At 49.2% G+C, this 22,213-nt stretch overlaps 2 protein-coding genes across 4 annotated transcripts in view; both read right to left on the bottom strand.

The window, feature by feature from the left end:
- Window positions 1-220: 220 nt before the first annotated feature.
- On the bottom strand, window positions 221-10,146 carry TFIP11 (tuftelin interacting protein 11). Of its 2 annotated transcripts, none has more exons than XM_044990478.1 (13): window positions 10,013-10,146; window positions 9,445-9,647; window positions 8,389-8,542; window positions 7,538-7,694; window positions 6,865-6,992; window positions 6,167-6,319; window positions 4,909-5,418; window positions 4,100-4,206; window positions 3,682-3,850; window positions 3,209-3,452; window positions 2,704-2,846; window positions 2,158-2,323; window positions 221-687 (listed from the first exon to the last, which is right to left on the bottom strand). In XM_044990478.1, the coding sequence occupies exons 2-13, from the start codon at window positions 9,639-9,641 to the stop codon at window positions 332-334; spliced, it is 2,484 nt and encodes an 827-aa protein (XP_044846413.1). In that variant the 5' UTR covers window positions 9,642-9,647; window positions 10,013-10,146; the 3' UTR covers window positions 221-331. The 2 variants fall into 2 exon arrangements, with proteins under 2 accessions (XP_044846413.1, XP_044846414.1); XM_044990479.1 differs by having other exon boundaries at window positions 9,993-10,121.
- A 568-nt stretch (window positions 10,147-10,714) lies between these two features.
- Window positions 10,715-22,213, bottom strand: part of TPST2 (tyrosylprotein sulfotransferase 2) — a 42,973-nt gene continuing 31,474 nt past the window's right edge. For both annotated transcript variants that reach the window (XM_044990491.1, XM_044990492.1), the window contains exons 3-7: window positions 20,487-21,403; window positions 17,645-17,843; window positions 14,660-14,710; window positions 12,777-12,823; window positions 10,715-11,183 (exon numbers count right to left, since the gene is read on the bottom strand). In XM_044990491.1, the coding sequence (XP_044846426.1) occupies window positions 12,794-12,823; window positions 14,660-14,710; window positions 17,645-17,843; window positions 20,487-21,334 (1,128 nt within the window). In that variant the 5' untranslated portion in view covers window positions 21,335-21,403 and the 3' untranslated portion in view covers window positions 10,715-11,183; window positions 12,777-12,793. The remainder of the gene's footprint in view (window positions 11,184-12,776; window positions 12,824-14,659; window positions 14,711-17,644; window positions 17,844-20,486; window positions 21,404-22,213) is intronic.

The following is a 22,213-nucleotide window of genomic DNA, read 5'->3' as shown; positions in this document are numbered from 1 at the left end:
AAGGTGCCACAAGTACTCCTGTTCTTTTTGAGTTAGGTGAGAAATTCTTAATACATTTTTTGCATAGCTAATATGCTTGCTAATCTCGTTTAAAGCGTGACAACTGTTTGTATCTCTCACTCAACAGCACCTTTTAAATGCTAACTTTACCAACGTGTGCTGTCTGAACAGCACTGTTAAAAAAAAAATCTTACAGAGGAACTGAAAAATCCATCAGATCTACAAAGTCAAGTCACCTCTTTATTGTTAGACAGTCACACTAAACAGCTGTTAGCATGTGAATCTTGACAATACTTACTATGTACAATGCTCCTGGCACAGAGCAGGATCCTTATTTAGCCATATCAATGAGACTCTGAAGAGAGGTTGGCACCCACGTCTTCTCTCCTTGTACAAACACAACGCCCCTGTCAATGTAAATCACAATTCGTCCAAATGTGTACAATTGTTTTCCTTCATGCCGCTTCCCAATCACAGGCATGAAGACGATATTGTGTTCTTCTGCTTTTGTTTGAATGAGGTCCTTAAAATTCATTGGCACAGAGCTAGCAGCCATGCCTATGCCCCGTTGGGCCATGTTCTCAGCCTCTCGCCGCTCCTGCATAGCTTCGTACTGGAAGTCTTTCCTCCGCTCTGTGTGAGTGAGATAGGCAATGTTTTCCCGAGCACCTGGTTGCATGTAGCCACCTGTTTGGGGAAAAAGTGAAATAGGTGAAGGCAAGGTTCCAATCCATTTTTGAACAGGATACAGCGATGAACCTAAATGCTGAATGTCAGGGGTGCAGCATACACCTAATCCAGTGGGACAGAGTCAAAGGGGCAGTCGTAAATGCTATTGTGCATCTTTTACCGTATTTGATGCTAAAGAGATAGCAGGATATTCAGGTGAAACATTCTCTAAATCAATTCTATTGAACTATGACAAATGGCAAGATTTAAAACAAGCCTTTGTCACTGAATCTCGCCAGAGTGTCTAGAACAGTTTGGACAGAGACGCTTGTAGGAAGTTGCTCCACTGCAATGCCATTAGACACAGAGGGAAATCTGGGCAAACATGCCATGCTCCATCCAAACCCAAGCCCCTGCAATCAGACCAGCTGTCTAGTAGCAGGTTAGACAGAGTGACTGCTGAGAAGCCAGGCAGTTCAGTAGCCTTAAAGAGCTCAACATCAATCAGCAACTCCACACACAGAGAGAGGCTTTAATGTCACTTGGTGGCTGTTCTGAGTACCATGCTAGGAGTGTCTCAGAGGCGGTGAATTCCCAGTATGGTACAATGTATGCCTATAGCTGTGTATCTGGGTCATTATTTTACTATAGGAATATAACGCAGCCTTCAAGACTGACTCTGTGGACTACCTTCTGTACTGTGCCATGGGCCCACAGTCCTTCCACAGGACTATACAATAACACTTTAAAAGAAGCAGGGTAAGAAGCTGATTCACTGCTGGGGCAGAACACACACAGGGAAGTGGGTTTCGGAGACAGAACATAAGAACATAAGAAAGGCCGTACCGGGTCAGACCAAAGGTCCATCTAGCCCAGTATCTGTCTACAGTTTATTCGTCTCTTAAGTTTTAAACCTTTTATGTGTCTAGTTCTCCCTGTACAATCCTGTCAGCTGCTAACAAGCTGTACTAATTCCCAAGAGTACTTCCTACTGGACACTTCCATAGTGCTGGGAAGAAGCACCAATTTTCCCCACAAAGCTAAGATCACAGACTGTAGCTTTAGAAACCAAGTATTTGAACAATGGCCCCTCAGGGATGGTGGCCCTGGCCCGTTTGCCAGAAGCTGGGAATGGGATGGATCACTTGATGATTCCCTGTTCTGTTCATTCCCTCTGGGGCACCTGGCACTGGCATATAAACACACAGATACAAGACACCTAACATCTCTATACCTCTGCCCTTTAAATATGAAAACAGCAACTGTACCAAAAAAACCTATATTTCAGTCAACTGCAGCTATCAGAAGAGCAGTCTAGTGCCACACATTTCTGGAACAGAAGCAAAAGCATTTTTGCATGAGTGGTGGCAGGATCTATGGAAATTGTAGTTAGCAGGGGTTCTGACTGAATAGAAGAATCAAGTACTGCTATATTGGGAAGCACTAGGTAGGATAGAAATGGTGAAGCCTTCACAACAAGTTACTTACCGACATTGGAAGAGACAGCCCGGTTCATGATATCAAGAGCTTCATTAAATTTGTCCTTGATCGATGGATGTGCTAACACCTGGTCTGACAACATAGACTTCCAACCAAGGTACCACTTGGTGATCTCTTCATAATTAGGACTATTACTTAGCCAAGAGCACAGCACCTGCAAAGAAATTGAAAAACACACATCAATGGGGTGGCACAAACATGGATCAACGCCTCCCCCCAGTATCAATTAGTTTGATTCTAAATGTGCTTATACTAAGAAGAAAGGACTGTAAATCTGTGTCTGCTAAAGAAGCACAGTCTCCATCTGATATACACGGAGCCATCACTAAGAAATGTCTGCATTTAACATTCAAGCCATTTCTGCCATGCAACATACATACACTGGGCAGGAATTGGAATTCTGAGTTTAACCAATAAAATATTTCACCTGGCAACAGCCAGAGAGCCAGGTCCCTCCCAGCCATTCACCACCACCTTATCATTGGCTTGTTCTTTAAAGCAAACAGTTCATTGGTTAGTCTCTTAACTACACACCTGCAGCCATTTGGGGAAGAAGTGTTTCTCCAGAAGTCCAACAAGGCTGGACACAGAGACCATCCCCTCCCAGTCGATCACCCAGTAAAATGCATCCATATGCTGCTGGTGAGGGTTGATGACGAGCTCATTGAGACACATCCCTGGGGAGAGAAGAGAGAAGTCAGAATAGGAATAGGAACTGCTCTGCTGGCACACTGGCTGCTTTTAACTGCAGGAAGTACTTCAACCTATTCAGCTAGCAGTTTAAGTGGTCAAAGAGGACTTAAAGATGCTGCCTAACAGGGTTCAAACTCTTTAAACTGTTTGGATAATCTGAATAGCTACAGAAGCCATCCTTGGCTCCAAAAAGGCAAGTATGCTAAATCTCTACTAGGTGCTACTCTCTGCTAGACGCATACATCTTAAAACAGTACACTGAGTTTTACTTTAGGCTCGAGAGACTTTAAACCAGTTTGGATGGCATCAGGGGGGTTGTGGGTGACTGTTCTTTGGCTTGCCTCACCGAGTTTAGGCACAATGTTTTTGACCATGAAAGCCTCCCAAGATCCTGGTGTAAACACTTCTTTCCAGGGCTGAAGGATCAGTTTGGCTGAGGAGTCACTGGGGTGCCATTTCTGCAGTGCATTTGCCAACTTGTTTCGGATTGGAGAATATAATGGCTCTAATCGAGATTGCATCAGTGGAAGCCAGGGGTGAATCCAAGAGTGGATTGGGACAGTGTCTGTCAGAGGGTTCCAGTTTTCAACCTTGAAACAAACAAAAAGTTACTGCAATAGAAATAAATCTACCCAGTGACTCCTAAGCAGCTGAGCCCCTCTCCACCAAATGCACACAAAATTATAACGAAAGCATCCCACCGTTAATAATGCTGCCCTGAGGCTCCAAAATGAAAAGGTTATCCAATATTCGTAACCCACGGTGGTTTGAACATTGGTTCAGAGTGTGGCTTCAGTGTAAATGGACCTCTCATCTTACCTCTTTCTGTAGTTTGGGGAAGATAAGCTGATCCAGAATATTATCCAATATCCAAACAGGAATAACATGCACCCAGCTGTCCAAGAAATCTACCATTGGTCCACAGTTTCTCGGCTGCCACTGTGTTATTATGTTTCTTACATACGGCATCCACATTTCCCACATGAGCCTAGAAAAATCAAAGTCAAGATTAAGCTACAGCCTAGGTCTGGTAGAAGTGAATGTTAAACATTTGGTTTGTCTTTTATAGAGGACTTCAAGGAATTAAAAAGGCTACTTTGTTTACATTTGACAGCTGGATTTTAACAGACACTTCAGTTCATTAAAGGGCATCATCTGGAAAGTGCATTTCCACCCACTTTTCTCCATCCCAAGAGACCATCATTTGAGAGTGTTGCATACAAGTACCATTGGTTACCTGTGAAAAGCATCCGTTGCTAGGTCCTGCCCACTGTGCGATAACAACTGATCATTTTCTAAAAGCCTTTTCCACTTGGCTATAATTTCTGTGCCATACATACAGTCCTGAAAAGAAAAAATGAGCCAGGGCAACGTTTACTTCTTTCATGGTTGCCCATTAGCATGTAAAGCAGAGGGGTGGTAATGTGCTGAGGGAGAGAGACCTTTTCCCTGCCTCTGCTCTGCCAACAAACAGCAAGGTGACAGGATTTGGCAGTCAGTCTCCCACCAGGGTATAACCCTGGAGTGGATTTAATATAAACCAAAGACACCAGGGCAAGGAGAAATAAGATTTGTAAAAGCTAAAGCTACATACTACAGATATGATACTGTATGTTTTATCTATCCATGTGCTAAATGGCATGACTTGCTGGACAGCACACCCTTTCATTGCCAAGTTAGGCAGACTTCCCATGCAATAAAAAGAAAGGGACCTGTCTCGCCATTTACTGTTTCTTCTGAGCACCACTGAAAATCAGGCCCCTTGATAACGGGTCTCCAGGCAGGCACCCAAACATTGAGACTCCCACAATCTCCAGTCACTTTAGAAAATCTTGGCCTTCAGCTTTAGCGAGTAATGTCAGCAGCCCTCCTTTTATTAGCAGGTTAAGAGTGCTCCCACATTTTGCATGCATACATTTACCGCAGTAGACCATGAACAACTGCATGATTTCCTATGGTTGTTTAGTCAACTTTTCAATCAAAGCAAACTAGAAAAATCTTTTCAATCCTAACTGATAAAATACTGAAGCCAAACCCAGTACTCACCTTAAGGGGATCCCAGTTCTTGAAGTAATCTTTCATGAGAGGAAAGACGATAGCTACTGCCAGGTCCACTCTATCGGACATCCTGTATTCCTCATAATACTTATCTTGGAGGGTCTCAAAAATCTTTGCACATTCATCCAAGGTAAGTGGATTGTCACAGTTAGGCTGCATTCGCCTCTCGCATTCCTCCACCAATTCCAGGACCTTGCTGAGGTTGCTAATTGCTGTCTCCTCATGCGAGAGGACTTCAGACATCTTCTGTATCTCATGGGTCAGGTTGACAACCATGTCTCTCTCGTACTGCAGCTGCCGGTCATTCTGGATGATCTCCTGCTCTGTGATATCGATGAGAAGTTGCAAGTTGTGCTCCAGTTCTGGCAAGGCAAATGCTTGGGGCTTGGAGTCTTTGCCCAGTGGCTGCTGAGGATTGTCATCTGGGATATTGTGCTTATGGCTGATTTGACTGTAACTGTAATAAACCCTTTGTTCCCGGCCAGTCATGTCTATAACCTTCCAATAAACAAAAACAAATGTGTCTAAACAGCCAGAGTTCAATACAACTATTCAAAGGAAACCCATTACCCAGGATTGAGACTGGAAGCTATCGTGGTAATTCAGCAGCTTCCGGTTGTTATTAACATAACCAAGTTATTTGAGCAAGAAGACTGAAACTGAGGATGCAGCAGTTTGGGTCTCTCTCAAAAGCAACTGCACTCCATGCAGTTATAGCCTCGCTAAGGATTTGGAGTCACAGGAAATTAGGAGCTGGAGGCAGAAATAAGAGCAGAGAAAAGGTCTTTTCTATCTGCCTGTATCTGGAGAGAAAGGACTATGTTTTCCCCTCCACCATTGCACAAGACTGTAAATACAAGTCACCTTATAACATAAGGAACTGCATGCTGCGTCTGGAGGAAAGACTAAAGCAATTCTGTTACCTCAAGAACTGTGATTTCAGACAAGCAGACCAAGGCCAAGTCCAGTCACTATCCCTCAGGGGGTTGAGAATTTGGTTCTCATTAGCCTGTCAATAACCAAAGCTTATGACTCACCTCCATTATGTTGGTCAATGATTCTTAAGTACTCGCAGAACCAGCACTTTTGCTGAGAGAGGCAACAAGATCCTGCCACACGTTCTGCAGATTTTCTGCTAAGTGTCTTCGTTCTGTCTTGTACGGATGATAATGAGGATGATGCACCTTAGGCAGATGCGAATCTCCTAGAGATTTAAACATATCATTGCTTTGGATATTGGTCTTACCTTAACTTGGGATAGTTCCTTTTGAGGAGTTGTGAGCTGCTTGCCAATTCTGCCTTTGGCCTTCAATTCTTCTACTGTCTTGTAGGCGTATTTGGGTTTTTTCTTGCCTCCATTAGGATCCTTCCTCCACTGACTAAGCTCTTTCTGAAATTCCTAAATAAAAAGCCAAAGTCAGACCAGAGATGCAGGTTGCTGGCTAGCCATGCAAGTCTGTCATAGGCTTCTTTACACAAGAATATTTCAGCTCAGGTCCCTTAAAGAATGCAGTATAGAAAAACAATGGGCAAAGATTAAAGCTTTACTGGCTGAAATTCTGTGGCTGAGTCAAACATATTACAGATAGTCCTAACCAGTACATTTCTGGATCTTATTCCCAGGACAGAGGGAAAAAAACCCTTCAAATGTTCCCATTAGCCCAGCCAAACAAACAGGCTTTACAGTCCCGGAGCATTAGCAAGTCAGATTCCAGCAGCAAGGGCAAAGCCATTAGCATAAGTCTCTCTTTCAAGGGATAGGGAGAAAAAACAAAAAAAACCACAAGGAGAGGAATGGAATCTGTAACTTCAGCTTCCTGCATGCCGCTGAGCTGAATGGCTTCCCCGACATAGGAGAATGCCCTAGTACTGCACATTGCGATGGGAGTCTTCAACACGGCGGGAGCCCTTAACCCTGTGACACAGACAGACCAAGAGTCATACCTCTTCAGCCTCTTCCTCAGAGTCAACAACAGGGAAGTCCTGCAAGGACTGACTGGTTCGTTCAGAGCCATATGCTCCCAAGGCCCCTTTGCCTTTTCTTTGCTTGGCCTCAATCGGATTGATGATACCTGAGGGGGTTCAGAACAGACAGTGAATGTCAGTTAGGAAGTGGGGTCTAACCATTTGAACAGGAAAAGCTGTAAATAGGTCACCATATAAAAAAGAGTTAACAAACTAGCACAGATCATCCAGTCTGGCATTCTGTCTTCAGCAGTGTCAGTATTTTGCAGTTACACATTGTTATTGGTGGCCCTAAAATTTTCAGGCACTTTTAAAAACCTGCTGTAGCATGTTCCTTGGACCACCGATGCTAATGAATTCTATACACTGCACAAAATAGCATTTCCTTTGATTGTTCCAAGTTGAATGCCTTTTAATTTAATCTCCCTCCAATTGTCTCCTCCTCATGCTACATAATCAGAGATTGTGCACTCTCCCACCATATGTCAATTTCATCTAATTACTGCTGTAATTATTTAAAACTAATACAACTGGATTTGATCTTGAAGATCCAACTTGTCTGAAGAAGAGGTGGGCAAACAAGAACCAAGTTTGCAGTTTCCTTAAAGAATCCCCATCTCAGGCCCACGCTCCTGGGGAAAACACACAGTACCTTGAGCATTCTTTCCAAGCCCTCTGCCAGGGACATAACCCATTTTCTGAAGAAGCTTCTGCCCTATTCCCTTGGTGTGTCTCTCCCAGCTGCCGAAGTCCATGAAAGATTTGGTCCCTCCTATAAATCCTTTCTGGCTGGGTTTGAAATTGCCACCCTGTTAAAAAGAAAAAGAAAAGAAACCAATACCAGATAAGTGATATAATCACCAAGCACCTGGCCATCTGTCTCAAGATGAGACTACCCCGAGGAGCCTCACCAGCCTGCACTCTGTGCTGCTCTTCGAACTCTCTGTCAGAGAGCCCCCCAGGCCCACTGCTGGAGTTAGGGGTTTGTAGCCCCGTTCCCATTATGGGCTGATCTGTAAAGCTCTATTGTGGGCGGAAATAAATTGGTTCCTGATATTTTGCATCTAAACAGTCGAAAAATGGATTTGGATTTTTAATCCATTTAATTGGTAATTTGCTTATGCTAGTCACATTTAGTTCTGTGAAAAAAAATAATTTGAAAAAATATTTATCATTGATGGGTGGAAGCAAAACTTGGATATTCATTTACTTCAACCTCATTCAACTCAAAATGAGTATTAATGAAGGGAAGGGGCTTAAGAGGCCTGGAGAGGAGTGAAGCTCCCAAGAACATATGCAATCCATCCAAATACACTAAAAAAAGCCAAGGAAAACTCCTCCCTCCACTGCAAACCAGTATCACAAGTGGCTCCGTGATCTTACTCAGCCACTGTTCTCCCTTCTCAGCAGCTGTATTACTGAGCCAGTACCTAGACTGTACCATGGCTGGTACTCCGTAAATAACTTAAATAGGTCTGGTAGGTACTTTTATGAATAACTCACTGTTTTTAATTTCTTTGGTACAAACTCTTTAGGGAATTCTTCCTGCTTAATGGGTTTCTCATCCTCATCTGAATCTTCTTCAATCACTTCCTCAGCTGCAGCTTTCCTTAGTCCCGCACTGATGAAATTAACGGGGGCTGAGTAGTCCCGAGAGCTGCACAAAAAAGGGATTTCACAGTCATGCTGTTATAACACTGTTCCATTGAATCAGAACTTGAAATGTACACACACAGAAAAACCTTGGTGCAGATTTTCCTGATTTCAAAATAAACTCAGTGTTAAGAAATAGCATTACAAGCTGTTAAATTCAAACTTCTGATATTTCAGTTATGGAAAATGCTGGTTTTGAGTGTGCGCGCAAGGCTCTCTCTAATGAGTTGTGACCTAGCATCTCCCTCACAAACCACTTACTAACTGGGCAATAAGGAAACAAAACTTGGAACCAAACTACACCTCTACCTCAATTTAACGCTGACCTCAGGAGCCAAAAATTTTTTACCGCATTATAGGTGAAATCACGTTATATCAAATTTAATTTGATCCGCCGGAGTGCGCAGCCCCCCCCGGAGCCCTGCTTTACTGCATTATATCTGAATTCGTGTTATATCAGGTCACATTTTATTGAGGTAGAGGTGTATATATGAAGAATTCAGTCCATTTGATAACACGCTGAACTAAATATTAACCCCTCCCCTCTCCAAACAGATACCCTCCAAAGCCATTACAATCTCAAACTGGCCACAGTAGCACAGTTTCCTAGAGAGCTTCGCCTTCTGAATCAGGCTGTATACATCAAGTGACTGAGTTACATTCATAGGAAAACTTACAAAATCAAATATCCTATAGAACTTGTAAAGGAGTCGCCCTAATAGTTCTTTGCAGACTGACGGAGAAAAGACTCAAATTAAAAGTGAGAAATCTGTTGGTACTGCACTAAGGAATCGGTATCTCATTTCGATTGTTATTTTAGCTTATCAGCTACGCTAACAACAAAGAGACGATTCTGTCTGTTCACAGTGCTGCCAGAGCTTGCAGGGCACTGGTACCTGCCCGTACCGTTTGCCTCCAAAGCTGGGCCTCTCTTCGTCCGAGTCGTGCTCGGCCCACACGCCATAGGTGGCCTCCTCCTTGGTCTGCCAGTGGCGCTGGCGGTTGGGGTTGAACTCGTTCTGCAGGTCCCAGTCTGTGATTTCAAATTTCTCCATCTCCACATCCCCATCGTCATCTTTGCCGTAGAGATGGGACATCGACATGACGGCCTGGGAGAGAGCGACACCCCGGGAGAGTCAGCGAGCTGGCAGCAGCGTGGGCACGATGACCGGGGGGGGGGCAGGGCGCAGCCCGCGCGAGGCGGTGACACGGGGGGGGGGGCGGGGCACAGCCCGCGCGAGGCGGTGACACGGGGGGCGGGCGGGGCACAGCCCGCGCGAGGCGGTGACACGGGGGGGGGGCGGGGCACAGCCCGCGCGAGGCGGTGACACCGGGAGGGGGGGGGCAGCGCGCTAGTGACGCCCCGTTACAAGCAGTGGGGACAAGGGGCCCTCGCAGGGGGCAGCGCGAGGACAGACCACTAGCGGGGGGGGGGGAGGGGGGACCGCGTCTACCCCGAGGGCCGGCCGCTCACCGCGCGGGGAGAGCGGACTCCGCCCGCGGTCACACGGGCCTCGGAAGACTCCGGCTCTGGGCTGCCGGCACTCGGCCCCGCTGCTCGAAAGCGACCTGCGCTGCTGACCCGGAAACAGGAAGCTGTGGCCTTTACTTCCGGGGCAGTGCCGCGACTCCGCCTGCCCAAGCCCCGCCCCTGACCATAGAGACATGGAGACAGAGCGGCCCGCCCAGCTGTCCGTCCTGGCCTCGCCTCTATGGTGCTGGCTGACTGCGGCGGGAGGCGGAGCAGCCAGGCCAGTGGGGCGGGGCCAGCCTGGCCCAGCCCCGCCCCCCACTCCTGAGCAGGGGGTGCCAGACCCCAGGGGCAGCCAGGGGGCACCCGGCCACTGCCCCAGGTGCCACTGCACATGGTCTCGCACCCACAGGCCTGGGGGCACCCGGCTGCTCCCCTGCACGCCCCTGTCCTGGCCCCCCGCCAGGCTCACAGGCCGGGGGCACCCGGCTGCTCCCATGGGTCCTGCACCCCCACGTACCCCTGCCCTGGCCCCCCTCCAGGCCCATCCCCTGGGCGCACCCCCCGCCAGGCTCACAGGCCGGGGGCACCTCAGGAGAGCGAGCAGCGGCAGGGGGTCTTGGCCCAGCGCGCCTAGGACACTTTCTTCTGCACTGGAGAACACTCGCATCACAGGAAATAAACCAGACTGAGCCACGCCTGAAACAGAACGGCCTCATATATTAACTCTGCAATAGATTCTGTACGTTACGAGTGAAGGAACGATAGAAGGCAGGTCTCTAATTGTCACTTGTACAACAAAGGCTCTATGCGGTTATTACACCTATTTCTGGTTTCAAATTAGAGAACAAAATTACAAGACAATTTTAATGCAACTTTAAAAAGTTCTCAAGTAACTGAATATAAAATCTCTTTCCAATGCACTTCGAAGGTTCAGTCCGAAAATTCATTTCCACAGATTTCTCTCTTTACCACAGCGTGTTCGGAAAAGGTAGACAACTGGTACTTGAAGTGTGAAATGTTTGACCTTTGCAAATAAATGCAAATACATTCCTGGTACAGCAGTCACATTTTGGCAATATTAGTAGCAAGCAATATGCTTGGATAACAGATTTCCACTTTTGCATTTGCAAATTCCTTCTCTGCTGGGTAATGGAAGGCCACTTGCAACATCCTGCAGGGGGAAAAAGCATTTCAGACAGAGGAATGAGCTATATACCTAATACAGCAAATATGATCATTTGTACCCAGGGCTCTTACAAATGACTTTGTGAGAGACCTACAAACTCCCAACCAGGAACCAAGACTGGTGCTACATCTACACGGCAGAGCCTATTCCTCAGTGTAGATGCACCGTATACAGACAGGAGGAGAGCAGCCATTATAGGAACTCCTCAAACTGCTGCTTCTATTGTCAGCATACCTCATTTCTGAGGCGGGAGGGATTCAAACCCCTGACTGACAGCACTATGCCAGTGTAAGCTGGAAGTGTAGACCAGGCCTAATATACTCTCTGTTCCTGTTCAGTGCTTTTGTTTCCTTTATCACAATCATTATGATGTTCATTTGTGTCTCAAACTCAGAACCAGACAACATTTCCAATTCAATGGACATTTGAAATGTCAGGCCATGTCTACACTAGCACTTATGTCAACACTTCTGTCGCTCAGGGGTGTGAAAACCCCACTGAGTAACAAATTTTGATGGCATAAGTGCTCATGTGCACAGTGCTATGTAGGCGGAAGACGCTCTCGCTCCCCCCAACATAAAACCAACTCAACAAGCGGCGGTAGTTATTATGCCAACGGGACAGCTCTCTCCCATCAGCGCTACACGAGCGCTCGTACAGCTGTCCCACTGTCAACTTGTAAGTGTAGACGTGGCCTTAGATTTTACAAGTGCTCACAATTGTTTTTACAGCACAGTGTAGGGATTATTGTGTAAAAACATGAACCTTAAGCTTTGTCTCAGAAGAAGAGGGGAAAGCAAGAACTACAGAGGTGTTCTGCTTGTTTTGTTTCATTAATTAAAAAATAGTCTGACTTTTTTTTATTATTAATCCATGGAGGCCAATGGCACATCCTAGAGCAGGGGTAGGCAACCTATGGCACGTGCCCCGAAGGCGGCACACGAGCGGATTTTCAGTGGCACTCACACTGCCTGGGTCCTGGCCACCGATCCAGGGGGCTCTGCATTTTAATTTAATTTTAAATGAAGCTTCTTAAACATTTTAAAAACCTTATTTACTTTACATACAACAATAGTTTAGTTATATATTATAGACTTATAGAAAGAGACCTTCTAAAAACGTTAAAATGTATTACTGGCAAGCGAAACCTTAAATTAGAGTGAATGAATGAAGACTCGGCACCCCACTTCTGAAAGGTTGCTGACCCCTGTCCTAGAGGGTTATCAGAGCTTCTCCTCCTGCAACACAGAACTACTGCTCAGTTCATCTGGACATTTCCATGTTCTCAGCAATCCTACAGACTGGTGATGTTACCGAGTAGTTCATTTACATTTTGGGCAAGTAAACCTGTTTTCACAGGAAAGGCAAGAAATCAATTTTGAAACCCATCTGGCAAAGTAACAGTATTATTCTGGCAAATTGGAGCAATTAACTGAACACAGAGTTGATATGTCTCAGGGGCACACGCAGAGCCACTGAACTCTAAGCAACAGGCACTAGAAATTATGCAGGCAAAACCCCACCCCAGAGCAATGCAGATGGACCTGCAGGATTTCCAAGTAAAGCACAAGTACCTACCTGGAAATCATTAACTTTCAGTGAGAAGCAGACGTATTCTGAGTCACCTAAAACAATCCAAGAAAAACGATGATTAGTATTAAGTCACATACAAAACACAAACTCTCCCACCGCACTTCTCAGGGTACGTCTGTACTACCCACCGGATTGGCAGGTAGCGTTCGATGTATCGGGGATTGATTTATCGCGTCTCGTCTGGACACGATAAATCGATCCGCTAACCGACGCCCGTACTCCACCTCGGCAGGAGGAGTAAGCGGAGTCGACGGGGGAGCCGCGGCAGTTGACTCGCCGCCATGAGGATGGCCAGGTAAGTCGAACTAAGATACTTCGACTTCAGCTACGCGAATAGCGTAGCTGACGTTGCGTATCTTAGTTCGAACCCCCCCGCTAGTGTAGCCCAGGCCTCAGAGTGAGCTGAGAGGGCGATCTCCTGGCAAAAGCACAATCTCTCCTATGATATGCAGGCTTCCCCAGTGACCCAGATCTTCATCACTGCAATGCATTCTACATGGGACTACACCTGACAGCAATTCAGGATCTGCAGCTGGTGCCTCCTGCAGGGAGCACAATTACACCCGTGCCCGGTGGGCTGCATGAGTTTCTGAGTCTGGCAATTCAAAGCAATGGTTTTCACTTGTGAATCTCGACATGCTTTTAATCCTGGCTACCTGAGAGGTGCCTCTCTCCCCACATGCTACTGTGATAGCCAAAATCACGGCTTCCTTTAACATGTCCCATATTAAATAGGCAGAGTCTTGGTTGCCCAAGCCCCCTGCTTGGACACAGCCCTAGTGTGTTGACCATTAGGCTATTGTGTGTCATAAGAACGTGAGAATGCCTGTGCTGGGTCAGACCAATGGTCTTTCTAGCCCAGCATCCTGTCTTCTGACAGTGGCCAATGCCAGGTGCTTCAGAAGGAATGAACAGAACAGGGTAATTCATCTCACGATCCATCCCATCGTCCAGGCCCAGCTTCTGGCAGTAACAGGTTTAGGGACACACAGAGCATGAGTTGTGTCCATGACCATCTCTGCTAACAGCCATCCACCTATCCGCCAGGAACTTATCTAATTTTTTTTTAAACCCCTGTTTTACTTTTGGCCTTCACAACATGCCCTGGCAACAAGTTCCACAGGTTGTGCATTGTGTGAAAAGGTCCTTCCTTATATTCGTTGTGTCTTATTTAGGCAGTATTTTCTAGGGGGATAAGGGTTTCAAGTTCTTTGATCTTCATCTCTAGTGCCATTGTGATTGCACCAAATTGTAAAGTGCTTCCTGATTGTACACCTGTGCAAAGGGAGCGGTTTTAGTGACACATGAAACAGTTATGCACTGAAAGACGTATCAGAACCAGGAGCCATGTTCTGGAACATTTACACTCTCTAGATTAGACAGACACCCCCCCTCTTCCCACTCCACGTGTAGCAAGACCCAGCACAGCAGTCCAAGGGGCCCCAGGGAGGAGAACATGTCTGGAGGGATTCGAGGCAGCGGAAGGGTTTGTCGGACGAATGCACAGACACCCCAGTGCAAGCAAGAAGCCAAAAGTGAGAGAAAATAACGTTAGCAGGAAGGAGGGGAGGTGGGGCGGGCATGAGTGTATGCAGGGCTTGGATAGCGAAGACCAGCAGCTAAAATTTCATGCAACCAGACAAGACACCAGTGAAAGGATCCAGGGTTCCCGTGACATGATCAGCAGGACAAGAGAGGAACAACTGTGCAGTGGAGATTTGGTGGACTGAAGCAGGAGATGCACGTGAGTCAGGTATCCCAAGGACAGAGCTGCTGCCCAACTCTGTGCACTCATGTGAGGGACCAGACATGCCACGGATCCATCCAAAATGAAGGTCTAACCCGGAGGAGTCAATGGGCTCTCTCACCTGAAGACGCCCTTTCAGATTGGCTGGTGTTTTAAAATCCCCCTTCATAACCTATGGAAGGAATGAAACCAGAGTGACTCCACTTTGTACAGATTAGCTGATGCTTAGGCAGCCCTTCTGCCTCATTAGCTTCCCTGGCATGTCACAGCGTGTCTGAACCAGAAGCAAACCTCAAAGGCCTGAGCAATAGCCTGGCGTGATTTCGTTCTGCCCTGCTGGGCTGATCGCTAGCGTCCTGGGCCAACGTACGATTTCCGCACAGACGTGGCATTTGGCGTCAGACGGTGGCTGCAGCGCTGTCCTCAGGACTTCTGCTAAAAGTGGTTTCTCTGGGCTGCGCCGCGCCACGCTCCCTCCCTTCTCACCCAAGGGGGGTTTTTTTTAAAACTGCACTAAGAAGGGATCTTTTGTACAATGACCATTTTCCATGTTCACGTTGGCAAAAACGGAAGGGCCCCACTTTGCTGAACTCAGGAATCCTGCAGGGTCTGGATCCTGGGAGAGCCGCTCATCCCACTTTCCACAGCTGTTAACATAGCTCGCAGGGACTGGAACAGTCCTCAAAGCCAGTGCCACAATCAGAGCAGCCAAGCAAGCCAGGTCCAGGGGCAGGGGCTGGGATTTCAATGCGTCATGCACAGAGATGGCACCACACCTCCTAGAACGTGAAAACAGTCTGTGTGTGCCATAACTCTGCCCTCTGGGCATCACTGCAATAAACCCCCAGCACCACCTCATCGCAGTCCCTGGGCTACAGGAGTTGCCTGGTCCTCCTGGAGTCCTTCCCTTGAGGGAGGAGAGTCTGACCTGGGCCCAAGCAGAAACAAGGACATGAGAAAAGTCCCTCCCTTCAGTACAGTGGTGGGCAAACTACAGCCCGCGGGGGACCATCCTGCCCGGCCCCTGAGCTCCTGGCCCAGGAGCCTCGCCCCGGCCCCTCCCCCCACAGCCTCAGCTCGCTCGCTCCGCTGCCGGCGCAATGCTCTGGGCGGTGGGGCTGCGAGCTCCTGGGGCAGCACCGCTGCAGAGCCCAGCCTGACCCAGTCTCTGTGCTGCGCAGTGGCGGTGTGGCCTGGCTCCAGCCGGGCAGCGTGGCTGTAGCGCCGCCAGCCACCGGTGCTCCAGACAGTGCAGTAAGGGGGCACGGAGCAGGAGGGGTTAGATAGAGGGCAGGGGAGTTCGGGGTGGTGATCAGGGGGCAGGGATGTGGATGAGGGTCAGGGGGAACAGAGGGTTGAATGAGGGCAGAGGTCCCGGGGAACAGTCAGGAAGGAGGGGGGGTGGATGGGGCAGCAGGGGGCAGTCAGGGGACAGGGAGAAGGGGTGGCTGGATGGGGCGGGAGTCCCCGGGGGGCAGTCAGGAAGGAGGGGGGGTGGATGGGGCAGGGGCAGCAGGGGGCAGTCAGGGGACAGGGAGAAGGGGTGGCTGGATGGGGCAGGGTCCCCGGGGGGCAGTCAGGAAGGAGGGGGGGTGGATGGGGCAGCAGGGGCAGTAGGGGGCAGTCAGGGGACAGGGAGAAGGGGTGGCTGGATGGGGCGGGAGTCCCCGGGGGGCAGTCAGGAAGGAGGGGGGGTGGATGGGGCAGCAGGGGGCAGGGGCAGCAGGGGGCAGTCAGGGGACAGGGAGAAGGGGTGGCTGGATGGGGCAGGGTCCCCGGGGGGCAGTCAGGAAGGAGGGGGGGTGGATGGGGCAGCAGGGGCAGCAGGGGGCAGTCAGGAAGGAGGGGGGGGGTGGATGGGGCAGGGGTCCCCGGGGGGGCAGTCAGGAAGGAGGGGGGGTGGATGGGGCAGCAGGGGGCAGTCAGGGGACACGGAGAAGGGGTGGCTGGATGGGGCAGGGGTCCCCGGGGGGCAGTCAGGAAGGAGGGGGGGGTGGATGGGGCAGGGGTCCCCGGGGGGGCAGTCAGGAAGGAGGGGGGGTGGATGGGGCAGCAGGGGGCAGTCAGGGGACAGGGAGAAGGGGTGGCTGGATGGGGCAGGGGTCCCCGGGGGGCAGTCAGGAAGGAGGGGGGGGTGGATGGGGCAGCAGGGGGCAGGGGCAGCAGGGGGCAGTCAGGGGACAGGGAGAAGGGGTGGCTGGATGGGGCAGGGGTCCCCGGGGGGCAGTCAGGAAGGAGGGGGGGTGGATGGGGCGGCAGGGGTCTGGGGGTGCTCAGGAGACAGGGGTGTGTGGATGGGGCAGTCCCGGGGGGGGGAGGGGGCAGATAGGAGGTGGGGGCCGGGCCACGAGCCCTTCCCCTAACCGGCCCCACACACAATTTCCGAGACCCGATGCAGCCCTCAGGCCAAAACGTTTGCCCGCCCCTGCTTTAGTAACTGGCTCGTGGCTCTGCATCGCCCCCTAGTGGGGGCTGTAATTTCCAGAGCAGCACATGTAAATCTTCTGGGGAACGTCTCCTAGACCTTAGCACAGCCTGAGTAGCAGCACTGTCCCAGGACATGACCTTGCATCTCTTCTGCACCCAGCCTCCCCTTGACTTGAGTGAGTTTGGGGTGAGCTAAGGAATGAAGCATCAGTTTCTAGGTCTGCCACTGGGGAGAGACCGGAGTTTTCTAGCTTTGCATTTACATGACTTTTAACTTGGTCTTAATTAAAAAAAAAACCCAATACACTCCTGAGGCTTCCAGAATTAGCTGGCAGGACCGAGTAGTGCAATATCTGCCCTGCGGCGGCACAAGACCAAAAGGAATTTCATCTCTCACACATCACAGAATCTGTCATCTGAACCAACGTTTTGAAAATAAGGAAAATGTAACTGGCACGTCCCCTTCTGTAGTTTTATCATCTTTTAAAGAGGGGCAGTGGTTTTTAAAGGGTTCTCTTTGGTATGATTTAGTGACCTCTCCAACCCTGGAGAGAGATGTAAGTCAGTATTACATATAGTAAATCCACATTTTTGTGGCTATTTTGTATTTGTAACATGCGTCACTCCCACCATCATCCAGTGACCCTCAGCATTCTAAGCAGACAGTAGCAATACTCACCCTCTGGGTGTTGTTGATTACCAAGGGGTCTGGATTGCCATAGTTGGGTGGATTTGCATATGGGTCATAGCCAAGCCTAGCGAGCATTGGTGCTATCTGGGCCATGTCTTGCAATACGTCCCCTGGAATGTGCCCGATCCATTTGGACAAAGCTTCCAAGTTTACAGGCTTAATAACCTGGTCTGTTGATCTTTCTATCCTGAAAAGAGAGTAGAAATCAGTCGCTTGGGTTTTGGATGTATGTTGCGTTCATAGGTAGGAGCCTGCAGCTAGGTTACTGCCATTTGAATTCTCATTCTCAATGCCTGAGAGACGCATGTAGTGCAGATATTTTCAGCATCTTCAGGATACAAAGCTCATAAAACAGAGGCTTTAAAGCTCATAAAACAGAGGCTTTAAATCTATCGGTAAAGCACCAGTGCCTTCACTAGGATGGTAGAGTTGCAGGACCGAAGACCCAACACTAACACACCTAAGGGGTTGGCTCCACGTTTCAATAGCCAAGCGCCACGCATCCTTCCCCACTCTGCCTGGCCTAGGGACGCTCCCGTCCGTCCTGCCCACCTTGCTGCGCCTTCTGTGTTAGATCATCTGCAGTTTCTGTTTTCACTAGAGAGAGAAAGTGTGTCCCACTGCAATCCAAGCATCGCTGCAGGCAGTGACAGTCTGCACCCTGCAGTCAAAGCAGAGCAGCAGCCTGTCACTGCACAAACTGTCCCTTTATATTTTGAGACAGCAAAGTTAACGTCCTGTAATTAGGCAGATTTACATAATTAGCATGAAAATTAGAGCCCTCCCTAGAGACAGTTCTGTTTATTCAGGACACGTAAATCTCTGGCTCACGCACGAGGCGCAGAGGCTGCAGTAGGAGTGCGGCAGGAGCCGCCAGACCATGAAGGATCCAGGGTGCCTGAGGCTCTAGAGATTAAGCCTCCCATCCGCGACCTGTCTCACCTCAGGCCTTGGCGAGCAGTCCCTGATTTCCACCCTCCTCTGAAGGGACAGGCATTCCTACGGCCAAACCTCTCACCCCAGTTACTGCAGGAAAAAAATCCAAGGAATTTGTGGCTACCTGCCACATGGCCCTCGGGAACTGGGCAGCATTAATAGATTAATGGGCTATTCGTTAGTCAGTTAATGGGCTATTTGCTCTCAGTAGATTTTTAAATATACAAAGCCCAGCAGAGGCCATCAGTTTGCCTAAGAAACATGCCTCCATCTACCACAGTAGCTGCTCTCCCCTTCCCTCACTACCACAAACCACAATTCCCTTGGCTGGGAGGGGTTGGAGCTAACGAAAGACAAGGCCATAAAGGAGAAAAGCTCTAGCCCAAGTCACGAGTGAACTGCATGCTCTGCATCCCCCCTGCTCAGCTGCGCCCAGTTCCTGCACAGCACGTCTGCACCGTTCACGCCTTACACACCACGGGGAGCCAGACTCGAAGAGGCTCTCCAGACTCACGACCGCCACTGGTCAAACACCCCCACTCACGCGCATCAGCAATGTAGTGACTTGCCTTGGAACGGACCACCGGGGCCAGAGCCCCTAATTCTGGAAAAGGAAGTGCTCTTCTGTTTGTACAGCACCCAGGACAATGAGGCCCTACTGCCCCTTTGCAGTCCTTAAATAATATGGGACGCTAATCACTCTTCCCGCCTCTCCCTCCCTCCCTCCACTAAGTAGCCAGGCCTCAGTTCCACAGCGTGGCATAGTGGGGCATCGGTTCAACTGTGACTCAAAGAGAACCACACCCAGTAAAATGCTGACTAGCGTGAGCCAGCATTTTGCACGGGTACTGAATCACAAACCACGTGCCGCGAGCTTCCCCTGCTCCTCTCTCTTTGGGTAAGTCTACACTGCAACGAGGCACCTGCCAGCCGACTCAGGCTGTTTAACTGCAGCATAGACCTCTGGGGCTCGGGCTGGAGGCCAGGCTCTAGGATCCTGCGGGTGGGAGGGTCCCAAAGCTCGGGACATCCCGAACATCTACATCACAATTAAACAGCCCCGCAGCCAGCCGGAGCCTCCCGAGCCCGAGTCGGCTGGCACAGGCCTGCCACGGGTGTCCCGCTGCAGTGCAGACACACCCTTCGTGTTGATGAAAGTATGGCCTGACAATGTCCTCCCCTTCCCTTGCTCAGAGAAAAACCATACCGTGGGTTCCTTCTTCTCCACCTCCCCGTTCCGGATGTACAGAACTAACAGAAAAAGATTGTTAGAAGACAGACTTGTCTGGCTACTTCCCATATATCCGTGTTTACAGTCAGCAGTTGGGTTAGGTTAATCTAAAGTTACCAAGTAGCCAAAACGATCACTACAAACAACGGCAGCAAGAAGCTCAAAATAAGAAATAGCTCTCGAAGACGCATGCTGTGTGTACACACTCCTCTGTGCCAGGATCGTGTGGGAACCTCAGCTGCATGCTACCTCAAATCATTCAGTGCTAGCTGGAACGTAATCCAATGTTTAAAGAAATATTTGGGAATGGGTAGAAAAAGAGAAAGGGGACATAGATTACCCCGAAACTGGAGTTCCTTAAATAGGACTCTGCCAAAGCAGAGCCTGAAATCATCCGCTTATTTACAAGTCAGATGACTGAGACATCAGCATTCTTAAAAATCCTCACCTAAGCAGCTAACCGCCATTGTGACACTCACGCGGTTCTTTACTTAGAGACACACCAATACTCTAAAGCAGAGTTGGGTATATCGATCCCTCTGCTCCTGAAAACCAGGCATGAAAATAAGCAAGATGGCCATGCCCCAAGGAGGTTTGGCAAGGACCCGCTCCGTCTAGTCAGGAGTCTCTTTGGAAAGCAGCGGCAGCCATACTGACACTCACTTGGAAAGGGAGACTCCACCTGGTTTCCCTATTAACTCTTCATGGTGCAGCACTGCGTCGCTCCAGGAAATGTCTAGGAACTGCATGATGACACGCATGGACTGCTCGGGGTGCAGCACCAGCTGCTCATAGTAGACGGGCAGGCACCTGGACTGTCCAATCTCTGCGCACTGGGAATACATCACCTCGATCGCTTTGTTCCACTTGGTAAGGCAGTCTCGGTAGCTGTTCAAGTCAAAGCCTGCAATCGTTACCTTCCTTGTGATCATGGAATGGACAGAAGCCCGGCCGTCTCGAACCATCAGCAGAAATTTGGAATTGGGAAAGAGTCTGGAAAGGTAGACAGAGGATTTTAACGTGAAGGGGTCCTTGTTACATAGATATCTGGCTGGCTCCCCGTGCTTGGCAATGACTTCCAGGATAAACGCCTGCATGGCAGCGTCCAGGACTTGGTCCGTCACTCCCGCTTCATCCAAGCGCATCTTTTCGCGCCCAGATTTGGACCAGGCCTGGCGCATGGCCAGCACCCGGGGAATAATGCGAGTCTCTTCTCCGCAGCGGACCTCTGGATGCGCATCCAGCATGGCTCTCATGAGAGTCGTGCCACTCCGCGGAACCCCACCGATAAAGATCAGCGGCATCTCCTTGCTGTACCGGTACTCGATGCGACTGGAGTCCACCATAACCAGTTCTTCGTTTTCTGGTCTCATCAGCCCATGCGTCCGCTTGCCATAGCCCCTGTCCAGCAGCTCCTGGCACTCCAACATCTGCTGGCCAAGGTGCACAGTCACCATCAGGGCAACAGCAAAGCCAAGCACCAGCAACACCCGCCTCATGGTGACCCGCATTCTGTTCCTCTGCACAGAGGCTGGGAGACCTTCAGCTTCCAGTTAGTAAGCAGCCACGCCAGTGCGCATCTGCAAAGAAAACAGCACATGTTCAAAGAAGTCAGTGGCATACATCTGGTTACCCGGCCCATCTCCTACTGAGCCACCTGACACCAGGAGAGTCTCAGCCTCCAATAAATCACACAAAGACCTATTGATCACCTCAACTGGCCCTGGAGAGAACACGCCAAGCCATCTGTCTTGTCTGCTTGGAACTAACTCAGCTTCCACCACAACTCCTGAGAGACCATTCCAGGGTCTAATCAACCTCACGATTTATCACCATCTTACATCCCCAAAAGAAGTGCAAAGTGATTTTCAGATTGTACGTAAAGAGATCGTTTCTTACTGCTGGGGATGAAGGCACCTGTTTACCAGCAATGCTGCGCAGCAGTTTAGGAGAGTATCAGAGGGGTAGCCATGTTAGTCTGGATCTGTAAAAGCAGCAGAGAGTCCTGTGGCACCTTATAGACTAACAGACATATTGGAGTATGAGCTTTCGTGGGTGAATGCCCACTTTGTCGGATGCATGTACGACGAAGTGGATATTCACCCACAAAGGTTCATACTCCAATACGTCTGTTAGTCTATAAGGTGCCACAGGACTCTCTGCTGCTTTTACAGTTTAGGAGAGAAAATTAAGAATGACGTATCAAGGAAATCCTTAGGGAATTACTTCCAAAATATCCAGACCAAATTTTCCTTGGCTTATCTTCATCCTATTACTTCCCTCTATTAAATGTGTTGCTTTGAAGCAAGGACTTCCATCAAAACAGAGAAGAACTGAAGTAAAAACAGAATAGAAGTCTCCAAGCTCTGGGTATTCCATGCGAGCAATTC

The sequence above is a fragment of the Mauremys mutica genome, chromosome 16 (assembly GCF_020497125.1).
Source record: "Mauremys mutica isolate MM-2020 ecotype Southern chromosome 16, ASM2049712v1, whole genome shotgun sequence".
Lineage (NCBI taxonomy): Eukaryota > Metazoa > Chordata > Testudines > Geoemydidae > Mauremys > Mauremys mutica.
Note: the sequence above shows the minus strand (reverse complement) of the source record. Positions and strands in the feature narration are given on the sequence as shown.